This window comes from Bufo bufo, chromosome 3 (genome assembly GCF_905171765.1).
Source record: "Bufo bufo chromosome 3, aBufBuf1.1, whole genome shotgun sequence".
Lineage (NCBI taxonomy): Eukaryota > Metazoa > Chordata > Amphibia > Anura > Bufonidae > Bufo > Bufo bufo.
This window is the reverse complement of record NC_053391.1, coordinates 140,611,329-140,627,694: the sequence shown is the minus strand read 5'-3', so window position 1 is coordinate 140,627,694 and position 16,366 is coordinate 140,611,329. Positions and strand designations below refer to the sequence as shown.

Here is a 16,366-nt window from a genome sequence, read left to right as displayed (position 1 = left end):
TTGTTATGGGCTACTAAGCCAGTTCTACTGTACACCAGTTTGATTAATGACCCCAAATGTCCCTATAGTGTCTACATCAATTATAATGTCCTCTAGAGTGCCCCCAGTAATAATACAACCCTATATTGTGCTCCAGGTAATAATCCCTGTATAGTGTCCCCAAAAATAATGTCCCTGTAATACAAATGCCCCTACAGTGCCTCCCCAATAGCAACGTCCCCCACACTGCCCCCACATAGTAATTTGCCCCCACATAGTATTCCCCCCACAGTGATTTTCACCACAATGCCCCATATAGTAATTTCCCCCACACAGTAATTTACACTACACTGCCCCGTTCCATATAGTAATTTGTCCCCACATAGTAATTTCCACCACACTGCCCCATATAGTAATTTCTCACACACAGTCATTTCCACCATACTGCCCCATATAGTAATTTCCCCCACACAGTAATTTCCACCACGCTGCCCCATATAGTAATTTGCCCCCACACTGCCCCATATAGTAATCTGCCCCCAGACAGCCAGCCCTAATATAATAATTTTACCCCAGACAGACAGACCCAATATATTAATCTGCCCCCCAGACAGCAAGCCTCAATATAGCAATCTGCCCCCACACAGCCAGCCCCAATATAGTAATTTGCCCCCACACAGCCAGCCCCAATATAGTCATCTGCCTCCACACAGTCAGCCCCAATATAGTAAATTGCCACCACACAGCCAGCCCCAATATAGTAATTTGCCCCCACACAGCCAGCCCCAATATAGTCATTTGCCCCCAGGCAGCAGCCCCAATATAGTAATTTGCCCATACACAGCCAGCTCCAATATAGTAATTTGCCCCCACACAGCTAGCCCCAATATAGTCATTTGCCCCCACACAGCCGGCCCCAATATAGTCATTTGCCCCCAAATAACTGTCCCTTAACTAATATGTCCTCCTGTGCCCCCACCATGTCCCCCACAGTTGGCACATAAAATAAAAAAAAAATAAAAAAATAAAAGCTAAATACTCACCTATGTGTGTAGGCGCGTGATGGCAGGCGCGCACACGTCACTGTGTTGCATCCCGGCACAGGTGCGCAATGACGTCATCACGCAGGCCTGCGCCGGGATTTCACTACCGCATGGGCCTTAGGCTTACTATGTCTGAAACCTATGATGGTGATTGGCGGCGGGACAGGGAACTATGCGCTCCTGTGCCCCCCGCATTGCATGGGCATTCGGGTAGGCATTGGGCCCCCGAGCAATGCTGGGCCCGGGGCTGCCGACACGAACGCTCCCATTCTAATCTGCCATTGTCCTCATAGTGCTCCTGCTTACACCGCTCTGTAACTTTTCATGGTCTGCTCTTTGTGGCTGGGTTGCTGTGGTTCCTAAACGCTTCCAATTTACAATAATAACACTCATAGTTGATTGTAGAATATCTAGAAGGGAAGAAGTTTAATGAACTAACTTGTCACAATTGAGGCATTCTATTACAGTACCACCCTTAAAAACAGGGAATTCTTTAAAATCTCCCATTCTTTCACAAATGTCGGTAAAGGCAGACTACATGGCTAGGGGCTGGATTTTATACACCTGCGGCAATGGAACTGAATTAAACGCCTGAATTCAATGATTATTGTTTATCGCATAGTATTTTTACAATTAGGCACCGTACAAGATCATTCACATTCAGATGACACATTAAGTAGTATATTAGGAATAACAGCTTGGTTTCCTATGACAACAGTGCTGCAGGTCTTCCCTACTGCAGCAGAAGATTTCACACCACTGCTCATCCACATTGACATATAGTGCTGGTCATTTAAGGTGCATTTACTGGAAAAGCTAAATTACCAGAGAATTGGAGGTGCATTGATGTTCTTCATCCTAAAGTACCAAGTTATCTACTATGCAAAATTCCTTTCACCGTTAAAGTTTCCAGATTCAGTGTTGTTATGTACTATATACAAAAGCTGCGCAATATTAGGGACTATTGTATTAAAAACGGTTAAAACTAAAGTTAGGTATAAAAAGGGGGTAGCCTTTTTGCAACTTTCTAATGTACTTTGGGGAACATTTATCAAAATCGGCGTATTGGGCGCTGATCTTGATTTTCCCTGTACTTCTGGAGAGTGTGCCAAATTTGTGCAGAGGCGTACACCTCATATAGGGTATGTGTGGACCATCTTCCGGCCGTGATGAGCGACACTCTTAAATCTACGACAGCCTCCTAGCTCTAGGATAAATGTAGCGTACCCGCAGCACGCCCGCTCCCTGCCCACGTCACATCTAAAAAGTGGCTTGAAGGGGAAATGTTGCAAATAGTCCACACAAATGGCATGGGACAAAATTTGCAACCTATTTACAGCACAAAAGTAGCATAAATAGATTAGTAAATGCCCCCCTTGTCTTTTAATTTCTCACCATTTTTAATATCTCTGCTTACTGTCAGCCAATGGAAATATTCTGAGATTGAAAAACTATCCTGTTCATGCTCAGGAAGAATAAACATTGCAAATGATGAGGACCCGGAGCACAAAATATATCACAGAGTTGCATTATTGTATATCGATTAACCATTATTGACGTACATAAAGCTGCCAAATGCCTGTACTTGTATTGGCCATTTTATATAGACTTAAGGCAGGGGAGAAATTATATATGGGGTATTGCCTTTTAATACTTATTATATGGCCTGCATGGGAGTCCTCATTTATAATGCATGTATTTTATGGCATTTTTCTAATGAGAATGACATGTGATAGATGTTCTCTGTTTGACCACTCTTTACAGTATGTCAAGGTGAAAAGGATGAATCACACCAATGCTCTTCTGCCTGAAGTGCCCCCCTTCTATTTATTACCAAGAGTAATAAAACAAATAAAATAAAAACCCTAGCTCAGCACCGAGCCAATAAACCGGCTCTAATAAATGATTTAAGCACTCTACCTTCTGAGAATCTAATAGAAATGACACTTAATGTAGACAGAACTCTTGAAGATAAACCAGATATGCAATTAATCCATTACGTGTCAGAGGAATTAAATGCTATGTTTCATTTTTTATCAATAAAACAAACTGAAGCTTGAGCAAAAGAATAAATCTTGGGGCTTATAATGTGCTATCTCCTTGGTAGGTACATGATTCACCAAGGAACTTGGTAGACCAGCCAAAGAAGACAAGAAATATATATTTTTTCCAGTCTTGTTTGTGTTAGGATAATCTACTGTATGATACCTGACTGTAGCCACAGGTTCCATTCTGCAGTTAATTTTCCCTATATATTCATGTACATCTTTGCTGACATAGAATTTTCTATGTATTGAATGGCCTCAATGCTATGATTTTTCACTGTATGCTGCAAATTATATTTTTCTTTGTCACATATGGTCATACACTAATAGTATACTGGCTTTTTTTTAACACTGCAAAAAAGATATGTAAAATTGCTATGGAGACTATCAGGTTTTGTGTGCTTTAAAGGGGTTATCCAATTTCTGAAACAGCCCCCCCATGTGCCGGACCCCTCACAAGTAATATACTTACCTCGCTCATGGTCCCCGCACCGCCGCTGCTGCTTCTCCCTGTACACGGATGAAAACATCCGGTATCGGGGGGGAGCAGCCAATGGCAGGCAGGGACGTGGACGAGCCTCCCTAGCATCGTGGGTGATGCTAGGGAGGCTCGTCCCTGTCCCTGTCTGCCATTGGCTGCTCCCCCCGACACCGGATGATATATCTCCTTAAGGACAGCACCTAAATGGCAGAAAGAGTCTTTTAGGTTAGGCAATGCTCCTCTGGAATTTTAGGAAAAGGGATGCAAATGAGCTTTTAGCAAGCTCTGCCTCTAATGCCAACAGATGTAAGGTAGCTATGTTTAAAAGTTTGAACATTGACTTATAGGATAGTTACCTTACATCAGGTGTCATTAGAGGCAGAGCCTAATTTTGGAGTGTGTATGATTTTTTTTTATCACATTTTATTAGATTTTTTTTTTGAGGTGAAGTGATGAAAATACTGAATCAGCAATTTAGTTTTTTCCTTGTTACGGCATTCACCATATGGGATAAATACACCTATATTTTAATAGTACGAGCATTTTGGGACACACCTGAACTTTATTTATTTATTTTAAAATTAGGAATGGTTGTTGATTTAAATTCTAATATTTTCTTTTTATATATTTTTTTAAAACTAGTCCTAGGGGCCTTGAATATACAATCATAAGATCGCTTCTCCCATAGATCGTAATTAATTGCAGTAGATTCGCTATGTTCCTGTGGTGCCCTCAATGTGACACTGAATTTTTCTGAGGTTACCACATACAGTAGAATAAAAGGATCCCTTGATCACTGCATGGGAAGCATTTTGGGCCCCAGAAGTGTAGGGCTCCTGGGGAAAAGCCTCTTATATGTTGTGTTTACAATTGACCATGGCATCTGAGAGGTTAAATGTCTGCAATCGGCCTTATTGCCGATCACAGACATTAGCTTCATATATTGGTAGTGTAAAACAGCAGGCAGCTATGACACCCGCTCAGCTCCTGCATGGGTGTCATGTTTAAACCTTTCAGCCATAATGACGTACCTGTATGTGACAGGTGATGGCTGTTTTATACAGCAGGCACCCGGCCGCAATGACCAGGATTGGCGATGATGTCATTTAACCCCTCACATGCCATAGTCAATAGCAATCGTGGCATCTGTGGAGTTAGGTAGAGGGTTCCCTCTGCCTTCCAATCAGAGCCTCTGCAGTGAAATCATGGGGTTCTGATCAGTTAGCATGACAGTCAGGGCCTCCTGAAGGTTCCCACGACTATCATAGTAAATTGTTTATAAAGCTGTGCCTGAGGCATGGCTCACCAGGCAGAGCATCAGAAACCCATAGACCATGAAAGTTCTCCTTTATGGTCTATGGGACAGAAGATCACAGGTTCTAGTCCCTTAAGGAGGCTAAAAGTTAGGGTGCATTCACACAACTGTATTTTGCAAAACACAGATCCTCCAAAAATATGGATGATGCCGGTGTTGCATCCATTTTTTTTGCGGACAAAGCCTATTCTTGTCTGCAAAATGGACAAGAATAGCACATGTTCTATCTTTTTTGCGAAACTCTGGTACGGACATACAGGTGCAGACAGCACATGGTGTGCTGTCTGCATTTTTTACAGCCTCATTGAAATGAATGGGTCCACATCTAATCTGCAAAAGATGCGGATTGGACACAGACCAAAAACCCGATCGTGTGAATGGGGCCTTATGTAAGAAAATATTAAAAATTTAAATCAGAAGAATTAAAACATGCAATTCTTTGGTCACATTAAAATTGAATAACAATGATCAACCCAAAAACATTTGCCAGAATTATGTTGTTTTTTTTTCAATTTCACCCCACCAAGAATTTTTCTTCCCGAAATGGTAAAAAAAAAAAAAACATGGTAAATAAAATAGTGCCATTCAAAAATATAACTTATCTAACAAAAACAAGCCTAGTTATGGCTATTGGAATGTGGGGATGAAAAAATAAAAATACAAAAATGAAACTGGGCCCTGTCCTTAAGGGTTTAAAACCCTACCTCCACCATATATATAGTGGTACATTGTAAGGTATTGTCTAAAGATGTACCATATTTATCATACAGCATTGATCCGCTGTGATAAATCTGATGCATTTTTAGATTGTCTAGCTTAAAGGGAATGGGGATATTTGATTATAATCTAACTAATTATATACAATCATTAACTACTAAAAAGTACCTTAGATGTATTCACTTACTGATGTGACAGATGGTTACCTCATAATATACACACAAAGATGCCACATGCCGCATGCTAATGAGCTGATTTGAGTCCAGCGTGATGTCAGTGAGTCCAGTGTTTTTTTAAATTCAGAGCTATAGCCACTCCCCTGCCCACCTGCTGCTGATTCATATGGAAAATAACTGTCAATCAGCAGCAGGTAGGCGGGGAGAGTCAGGAGCTCATGAATATTCAGGACTCATCATTATGAGCTGGAGCTTTTCAATACAAGATGTTGGCAGATTGACTGGGTCAATTAAAGAAAGTCACCCAGCATTTTTCTAAGAGAATCAGTCACTTATTTATGTTGTCCTTAGTTAGGACACCATAAAACTGGTGACAGGTTCCCTTTAAATTTACAATTATTGGATTTGTAAATCTGCCCAATACTTGGTTTTAAGCTTTTAGAAGGGCATATAAAACTGACTTTAATATAATAACATTATGCATGTATAATTATTTCTTGTATTGTGATCATTATTTTTGATGTTCAGTTGACATGTTCAGGTTTTTCCACTTTGAAGGTCACTATGAACATGAATTTTGTGTTCAAATATTTATAGGCTTTTGCTTGAGTTTCATAGAATTGTCAACATAAATTACACATTCCTCATTTCATCTATGATATTTTTAAAATATTTTGTATATCTTTCTCATGCAGCTAAAATTTTCCGAGTCAGACTATTTTGGAAATGTGCTGCAGACGCTACATTTTCTATCACAATCAGATTTCTACTGGTTGAGAAAAGACGTTCCAAAAAAAGAGTAAGTGATTCATATTAGTTTACATTTTTGTTTCAGCAAGTTCATAATGTATATACAATTAGTAATAGTTTTGTCTTTTAAAGGGAAGAAATAGTTACATTTCCCAGGCTCCACTCAGGACATCCAGTCTTAAGATATGTCCTCAATGTGGTCTCCTAGCCTGTCATGTTGCTCCAGAGTCTAGAGAAGCAGCACTCAGTAGCACTCAGTGGTATTCAGAATGCTCCTCACAGGTCTAGGGAAAGAGTGCACACAAAGCAGCACCACTGTGTGATGCGTTTTACAAATCGATGTAGTTTTGTATCTTGTTTGTGGATTTTAATTGATTATAGTAAAGGTTATATTTTATAAATATTAATGTTCTCCTGTACGAGCTCTCTGGCTCTGGTTGTTTATAGCAGAATTGACACTTATTCAATTGAGCACTCCATCTCTTTCTGCAGTGTAAGAGTGAAAGGGTTCCAAGTGTAATCTGAGCTAGTAGACTTGTACACACGAGGACTAGGGACTGGGCTGCAACTCTAATGTATTTATAACATGGCAGACAATGATGACTACTTCTTGTTAGTGAATTAAGAATAAGGAGAGGTTGAGCTTTAAAGGCTTAAGTGCCATAAAAACACTGTGAGCTTTTCATTTTTCAGTAGGGGTGTGCTTTAAAATCTAATTTTAATATTTAAGAGGGGTAATCCAACTTGGAAAAAAAATAGAGGAGAAATCTCTAAAATCACAAAAAAAAAAAAAAAAAAAAACACACCACAATGCTGACTCTTTCAATCCCTTGCTGATCTAGCACAGCTCCCTATCAGATTTGATTTCCAAGCTGTCAAAACGCGACCGCTGTGGCCTCAGTGGTCACATGCTCCACTACCGCCATCACCACTTGATGATGTCTGTAAGTTCTGCTTGTGACTTCTGGGGCCACTGATTAGCTGCAGAAGTCATGTTCCACATCTCATCTCTGGCAGCTCGTAAACAGAGACCGGCAGGGGAGTTCTGGGGCATCTGTAATTATTACTTCAATGACTGCAATTTACTAGAATAAGTTGTTGAATCTAATATGAAAACTGATACTACAATTCAGTAAAAATACATTGAAGAATTATTAATAGAGATGGCCTTGCGGTTCGCCTGGCGGTCATTTCGCGGCGAACTTTGCGCGTTCGCTGAACATGCGAACATATGGCGATGTCCGCGAGCACCATATGCATTGTGCCGAACTTTGACCACATCCATCAGGTGGGACAGGACAGCCAATTAAGACATTTCAGCACATGGACACCCCCCACCCTATCAAAGAACCCGATCTCGCAGCCATTTTACATTTTGTGTTTTGCCAGTGTAAGGAGAGGTTGTTTTGTGGAGCATGGACAGGCTGTTAGGAACACCAAATGCTAGCTAATAGGCCCACAAAAGTCCTTTTAGGAGTGGTATAGGTGTGCTATCGATAGGTGTGATACTGAGGGGTGTGATATACTTATAATATACTTTCTAAGATAGAAAGTATATTATAGTGCACTTGCATTGTGCAGCAGTTGTGTGCAGTTATGCTGTGATACAGCAGCTATATAGAGGGACAAACACTATTGGAACAACTAATTGCAACGGGTGTGATATACCTGATTGAGGGGTTTGACATAACTTCTTCCACAAAATATTGATTGAGGGCTGCGATATACCCGTTGCCCCAAATAAACAGGATGGTGTGATATAACTGTTGTGGCAAAAAAAATAATTGAGGGGTGTAATATACCTGCTTCCACAAAATACTGATTAAGGGGTTCGATATACCTGTTTTCACCAAATATTGATTGAGTCCTGCGATATACCTGCTTCCACAAAATACTGATTAAGGGGTTTGATATACCTGCTTCCACAAAATACTGATAGAGGCCTGTGATATACCTGCTTCCACAAAATACTGATTGAGGGCTGCAATATACATGCTTCCACAAAATACTGATTAAGGGGTTTGATATACCTGCTTCCACAAAATACTGTTTCAGGGGTTCGATATACCTGATTCCACCAAATATTGATTTGGGCCTGCAATATACCTTCTTCCACAAAATACTAATTAAGGGGTTCGATATACCTGTTTCCACCAAATATTGATTGAGGCCTGCGATATACCTGCTTCCACAAAATACTGATTAAAGGGTTTGATATACCTGCTTCCACAAAATACTGATTGAGGGCTGCGATATACCTGCTTCCACAAAATACTGATTAAGGGGTTTGATATACCTGCTTCCACAAAATACCTATTGAGGCCTGCGATATACCTGCTTCCACAAAATACTTATTGAGGGCTGTGATATACCTGCTTCCACAAAATATTGATTAAGGGGTTTGATATACCTGCTTCCACAAAATACTGATTAAGGGGTTCGATATACCTGTTTCCACCAACTTTTGATTGGGGCCTGTGATATACCTGCTTCCACAAAATACTGATTAAGGGGTTCGATATACCTGTTTCCACCAAATATTGATTAAGGCCTGCAATATGCCTGCTTCCACAAAATACTGATTGAGGGGTTCGATATACCTGTTTCCACCAAATATTGATTGAGGCCTGCGATATACCTGCTTCCACAAAATACTGATTAAAGGGTTTGTGTCACGGAACCATGAACCAGACGTACAACAAGAGATAAGTGAAAATAAGAAGGCTTTATTGAAAATAAAGCTGTAAAGCAAAAGTCCAAACGGATGGTGAAACCGAGCAGAGTCTTTGCGAAGCCAGAGGTCAGGAACCAGAAGGGTAGTCAGACGAAGCCAGGATCAGGAACCAGCAGGGTAGTCAGACGAAGCCAGGATCAGGAACCAGCAGGGTAGTCAGACGAAGCCAGGATCAGGAACCAGAAGCAGCAGCAGTCTTAGAAGCATGTGAACACAAGAGGACCAAGCAAGGAACTGAAGCCACAGACCTCCTATATATATGAGCTAGGCATCCAGCTCCTCCCAGGGGAAGGAGGAGCCGCAGGGTGGAAGGCTACAAGAAACCCAGGACCCAAGATGGCCGCCAGCACATGTCAAATGAAGGAGAGCAGCAAGCAGGTAAGACCATGACAGTACCTCCCCCTCAAGGGCCCCTCCTCCGCGGAGCACAAAACGGTTTCTGAGGGAAGCGTGCGTGGAAGGCTCGGAGCAAGGCAGGAGCATGGACATCTGCGGAGGGAACCCAGGAACGCTCCTCTGGACCATAACCACGCCAATGGACCAAAAACTGCAACCGACCGCGGACCAGGCGTGAGTCCAGGATATTGCTCACCTCATATTCCTCACGATTGCCCACTTGGACCGGACGAGGCCGAGGAACCGAGGAAGTGAAACGATTACACACCAGTGGCTTCAACAGGAAGACATGAAACACGTTGGAGATCCGCATGCCAGGAGGAAGCGCAAGGGCATAGGCTACCGGGTTTACCCTGCGAAGCACTCGGAAGGGACCAACAAAGCGAGGCGCCAGCTTGGGAGTGGGCACTCGAAGGTTGAGGTTGCGGGTGGACAACCATACACGGTCTCCGACCTGGTAGGAAGGAGCAGGCGCTCGTCTGCGATCAGCCTGGAATCTCTGGCGCTGCGCAGAGACCTCAAGGGACTTCTGGATCTGTACCCAAGAAGCACGTAGGACGGAAAGGTGATCCTCCACAGCCGGAATATCCTGGGGAGAGAATACCTCCGGTAACACGGCAGGTTGGAACCCATAATTGGCCATGAAGGGAGACGTCCCAGAGGAAGAGTTCACCGCCGTGTTCCTGGCAAACTCAGCCCAAGGCAGGAGGTCAACCCAATTGTCTTGGTGATCGGAGACATAGCAACGAAGGAATTGCTCCAAGGCCTGATTGGATCGTTCTGCGGCCCCATTGGACTGAGGGTGGTAGGCCGAGGAGAAGGAGAGATGAATCCCCAACTGGGAGCAAAAGGCGCGCCAGAACCTGGACACAAACTGACCCCCCCGATCCGACACAATCTCCTTAGGCAAACCGTGCAACCGGAAGACCTCCCTGGCAAAAATCGTGGCCAACTCTTGTGCAGAGGGTAACTTCTTGAGAGGAACACAGTGGCACATTTTGGAAAACCGATCCACAATCATGAGAATGACCGTATGGCCTCGGGATGCAGGGAGGTCCACAATGAAATCCATCCCCAGGTGTGACCATGGGCGCTCCCCGGTGGCTATGGGTTGCAGAAGGCCCAACGGAAGGTGCCGAGGGGACTTACTCTGGGCACAAACGGAGCATGCCGCTACATATGCGGCGATGTCGGAACGTAGGGAAGGCCACCAGAACAGACGTGAAACAGCCCAGGACAGCTGATTCTTTCCAGGATGCCCCGCGGTCTTGGAGTTATGGTAGGTTCGCAACAACCGAGTGCGCAACTCCTCAGGCACAAAACATCTGCCGTTGGGTCTCCCAGAGGGAGCACCAGATTGAGCCGCCAAAATCTGCTCACCCAGGGGAGAGGTCAGGCTGGTGCGAATGGCGGCCAGGATCTGATTCGGAGGTATGACCGAAGTCGGAATCGACTCCTCCCTGGACAGCTCGGAGTACTGCCGTGATAAGGCATCCGCCCTGATGTTCTTGGAACCGGGTAGGTAGGAGACCACGTAATTAAAACGTGACAAGAACAGAGCCCATCTGGCCTGACGTGGTGTCAATCTCTTGGCCTCAGAAAGGTAGGTCAGATTCTTGTGGTCCGTCAGGATGAGAACCGGAACCACCGAACCCTCGAGCAAGTGCCTCCATTCTTTAAGGGCCTGCACGATGGCCAATAACTCCCTGTCACCAATCTGATAGTTGCACTCCGCGGAAGACAGTTTCCGGGAGTAAAACCCACAAGGAAGCAGAGGACCCTCTGGTGTTCTACGCTGAGACAGAAGGGCGCCTACTCCCGTCTCAGACGCGTCCACCTCGAGGACAAAGGGCAACCCAGGGTTGGGATGCGACAGAATCGGAGCCGACACAAAGGCGGACTTTAGGGCCTCAAAAGCTCGGGTGGCCTCGAGCGGCCAGACCTGGGAATTACTGCCCTTCCTGGTCAGATCCGTGAGAGGCTTGGCCAGCATGGAAAAGTCCCTGATGAACTTCCGATAATAATTGGCGAAGCCCAAAAAGCGCTGCAGGGAACGAAGACCACTGGGCTGGGGCCACTGTAAGACAGCCGAAACCTTCTCAGGATCCATGGAGAACCCCTCAGCGGAAATGATGTAACCTAAGAAGGTTACCTGGGATCGGTGAAATTCGCATTTCTCAAGCTTACCGAACAGCTTGTTCTCTCGTAACCGTTGCAACACTCGTCTGACATCCAGAATGTGGGCCTCCATGGATTCAGAATATACCAAGATGTCATCCAAATAGACTACCACACACTGCTGCAACAGGTCACGGAAAACATCGTTGATGAATTCCTGAAAGACTGCGGGCGCATTGCACAACCCAAAGGGCATAACCAAGGATTCGTAATGACCGGTCCTGGTGTTAAACGCGGTCTTCCACTCATCGCCCGCCTTGATCCTTACCAGGTTATATGCCGCCCTCAGGTCGAGTTTGGTAAAGACCGTGGCCCCTTTAAGGCGATCGAACAGCTCGGAAATCAAGGGTATCGGGTAAGCGTTCTTGATCGTGATGCGATTGAGACCCCTGTAATCGATGCAAGGCCTCAACTCACCGCCCTTCTTTTTCACAAAGAAAAATCCAGCCCCTGCCGGGGACGAAGATTTGCGAATGTGTCCGCGTGAAAGCGCCTCCCTCACGTACTCCTCCATGGCCTCATTCTCCGCTAACGACAGTGGATAGACTTTGCCACGAGGAGGAACGGCACCAGATTGTAACTCTATGGCACAATCGTATGGGCGGTGCGGAGGTAGGGCAACCGCGCGCACCTTATCAAATACATCCCGGTACTCCTCGTATTCAGGAGGCAACAGAGAGTCCGAGGAAGTACACAGCAACTTGACAGACCCATGGATGCAACTAGCCCCACACTGCGGTGACCACGAGAGGATCTCGACCGATCTCCAATCGAAAGTCGGATTATGCTTCTGGAGCCAGGGGTACCCCAAGACCACCGAGTAGTGTGGAGACGAAATAACCTGGAGGCAGACCGACTCTCTGTGAACGGCACCAATGGCTATCCCCACTGGAAGGGTCTCATGAGTCACGTGTGGCGGCAGAAGGGGTCTGCCGTCTATCGCCTCAAGAGCCAGTGGGGAACCTCGAGCCTGCAGAGGAATGGAATTGGCGGCAGCGAACACACTATCAATGAACAAACCACCAGCACCAGAGTCCACCAACGCCTGGGTCGTCACCGAGCCCCCGACCCAGGAGAGGACAACAGTGATCAGTGGTTTGTCAACACGGGAAACCGGGGACGAGGAGACTCCACCCAAGATCTGCCCCCGACAGGATCTCAGGGTACGAGCGTTTCCCGGACGGTTCGGACATGCCAACCGAAAATGCCCACCGAGACCACAGTACATGCATCGGCCCTCGCGTCTCCGGAGTGCCCTCTGCCCCTCGGACAGGCGAGCAAACCCCAGCTGCATGGGTTCACCCCCAGACAAGTCATCCCCAGGAGGCGTGGGAGGAGAGGGAGGCACGGGTGGGACAGCAAACGTAGGCACCAATCTGTTAGAAGACCTCCGCAGGTTCTCCTTAAAGGAAGGTCTCTCCCTGAGTCTGGTGTCAATCAAAATCAGGAAAGAAATAAGAGACTCGAGCTCAACTGGTAGGTCCTTAGCTGCAACCTCATCCTTCAAGGCATCCGAGAGACCATGAGAGAAAGCAGCGACCAGAGCCTCATTATTCCAGCCCACCTCTGCTGCCAGGGTACGAAACTCAATGGCGTATTCAGCTACGGATCGTGAACCCTGTCTGATGGACATAAGGAGCTTCGCAGCAGAGGCAGCACGAGCCGGCACATCGAATACCTTCCGAAGAGAAGCAACAAAACCGGAAAACTCGGCAACCACCGGATTGTTGTTCTCCCATAAAGGGCTGGCCCAGGCCAAGGCCTTGTCCGAGAGCAGCGAGATCAAGAAGCCCACCTTTGATCTCTCAGTAGGAAAGGCATGTGGCAGCAACTCGAAATAAATGCCCACCTGGTTAAGGAAACCTCGGCACTGAGTTGGCTCTCCCCCAAAGCGCTGTGGAAGAGGGGCAGAACCAGTCATACCCCGAAACACCGCAGGCGCAACAACAGGTGTCGGGGTAGACTCTGGCGCAACAACCGGAGCGGCAGTAGGAGCGAGCCCAGGAGCGACAACCGACCCATCGGCAACGGGAGCGAAATGAGCCGTGCGTTCAAGCAGGGTTTGCAACGCCACAGCGAACCGACCCAACAGGTGATCCTGCTGATCAAGTCTGGCAACCAGCGTGGGTAGCGAGGATGGCCCTGTACCGTCAGAATTCATGGCTTGGTCCTAATGTCACGGAACCATGAACCAGACGTACAACAAGAGATAAGTGAAAATAAGAAGGCTTTATTGAAAATAAAGCTGTAAAGCAAAAGTCCAAACGGATGGTGAAACCGAGCAGAGTCTTTGCGAAGCCAGAGGTCAGGAACCAGAAGGGTAGTCAGACGAAGCCAGGATCAGGAACCAGCAGGGTAGTCAGACGAAGCCAGGATCAGGAACCAGCAGGGTAGTCAGACGAAGCCAGGATCAGGAACCAGAAGCAGCAGCAGTCTTAGAAGCATGTGAACACAAGAGGACCAAGCAAGGAACTGAAGCCACAGACCTCCTATATATATGAGCTAGGCATCCAGCTCCTCCCAGGGGAAGGAGGAGCCGCAGGGTGGAAGGCTACAAGAAACCCAGGACCCAAGATGGCCGCCAGCACATGTCAAATGAAGGAGAGCAGCAAGCAGGTAAGACCATGACAGTTTGATATACCTGCTTCCACAAAATACTGATTGAGGGCTACGATATACCTGCTTCCACAAAATACTGATTAAGGGGTTTGATATACCTGCTTCCACAAAATACAGATTGAGGCCTGTGATATACCTGCTTCCACAAAATACTTATTGAGGGCTTTGATATACCTGCTTCCACAAAATACTGATTAAGGGGTTCGATATACCTGTTTCCACCAACTTTTGATTGGGGCCTGTGATATACCTGCTTCCACAAAATACTGATTAAGGGGTTCAATATACCTGTTTCCACCAAATATTGATTAAGGCCTGCAATATGCCTGCTTCCACAAAATACTGATTGAGGGCTGCGATATAACTGCTTCCACAAATACTGCTCTTCTCTAGGGACTTAGGCACAGGGTCATTTTGAAATGTTGAAAATGACAGGCAGAGGAAGAGGCAGACCGTTCCGCAGGGGTAGTAGGGGTCGGGCAGGTGCACCAGGCCGGAACCTAAGTGGGAAGTGGGAGAAGGCGCGTGCGATTACTTCAAAAGGCGCAACAGAGTTGGTTGAGTGGCTCACTCATCCTTCCGCTTGTGCACCCTTCTCATCCTCTGTATCAGCACCCTCCTCAATCTCTGCTGTGTGCACCCCCAAATACACCACCACCACCACCATAGCCCCTCCACTCGAGTTAGAGGAATTATTTTCCCATCCATTCCAAGACCATACCGATGTGCAGCCAATCTTGACATCGGATGAGGAAGAGGAGGTAGCAACAGCCGCCACCCAGCGGTCTGACAACAGTACCCAAATCAGGCCAAAGAGGGAGGGCCCCGCTGTTGCTGCCTACTCCGAAATCTCAAATGTCAGTGGTGGTGAAGGTGATGATGATGATGAGGTGTCGATAGACACGTGCCCACAAGAGAGGAAGAGGAGGGGAGTTCACGAGGAGGTTTTTTTCTCCCAGGCTGTGAGCTGTGCGCTGCGATTGGCCAGCACTCCAGCCTAGGAGAAGGAGACGCCCACAGGACAAGGGCAGACACCGCCTACTATAACTTAGTGAGAGAACATACCGGAGCCTATAACGGGAGAACGGAGCGGCGCCCAGGGATAATAGTAAGTGCAGTGAGATCCCCGGGCGCCGCTCTCCATGGCAGCATACTTAGTTCACAATGTTTTTCAAGGTGAAAGGTCCTCTTTAAGCCTTCTTTCTGGAGTGTGCATTGCGTTGTGTCATTGATCAAGCCGTCGAGGATCAGGAAGATTAGAAAGTCGCAATGCTGAATGAATTCCCAGGAGGGGCTACTCCATCTGAGAGAAGTCAGCAGGAGTCTGAAGAGGAGTCAGATGAGGATGGTGGCTGGGGGGAGGAAGAGGAGCAAGAAGAGCAGGCTTTGAGAGGGACTTTAAACTTTTTGGGACAATGATGTTGTCCGTGGCTAGGGGGAGGAGACCGAGGACGACATTCTCCTGGGCGATGAGCAGGTGCCAGGGCGCTCCACCGCTTCCAATTTAGTGAAAATGGAGTCCTTCATGCTCCAGTGTTTGAAGAGGGACCCTGTATAAAAAGCATAAAGGGCAAGGACCAGTACTGGGTGGCAACGTACTTAGACCCCCTGTACAAATACAAAATGGTGGACATGTTACCAGCATCACAGAGGGCTGTCGGAATGCAGCATTTCCAGGCCTTTCTGCGAGAGATGCTGCATTCTGTTGTTTCGGGCGCTGGCAGAGGAATTTCCACCCACAGCGAAACAGGTGCGGGTACCAATCCTACTGCGCCTTCAAGAAGAGGTCGGTTTAAAGATGTGTTGGTCACTTTGGATATGAAATCATTCTTTCAGACAACCCATCGAGAGCCGCCCTCCGGATCCAGCCTCAGGGAACACCTAGACTGACAGGTGTCCGACTACATTGGGTTAACGGCCGATGTGGACGCTC

At 46.3% G+C, this 16,366-nt stretch overlaps 1 protein-coding gene across 1 annotated transcript in view; it reads left to right on the top strand.

Annotated features, from left to right (window-relative positions):
- The window catches only part of PHEX (phosphate regulating endopeptidase homolog X-linked), a 286,267-nt gene that overhangs the window by 209,013 nt on the left and 60,888 nt on the right, over positions 1-16,366 (top strand). Inside the window, exon 14 of the mRNA XM_040423656.1 lies at positions 6,452-6,555. Within this exon, the coding sequence (XP_040279590.1) occupies positions 6,452-6,555 (104 nt within the window). The remainder of the gene's footprint in view (positions 1-6,451; positions 6,556-16,366) is intronic.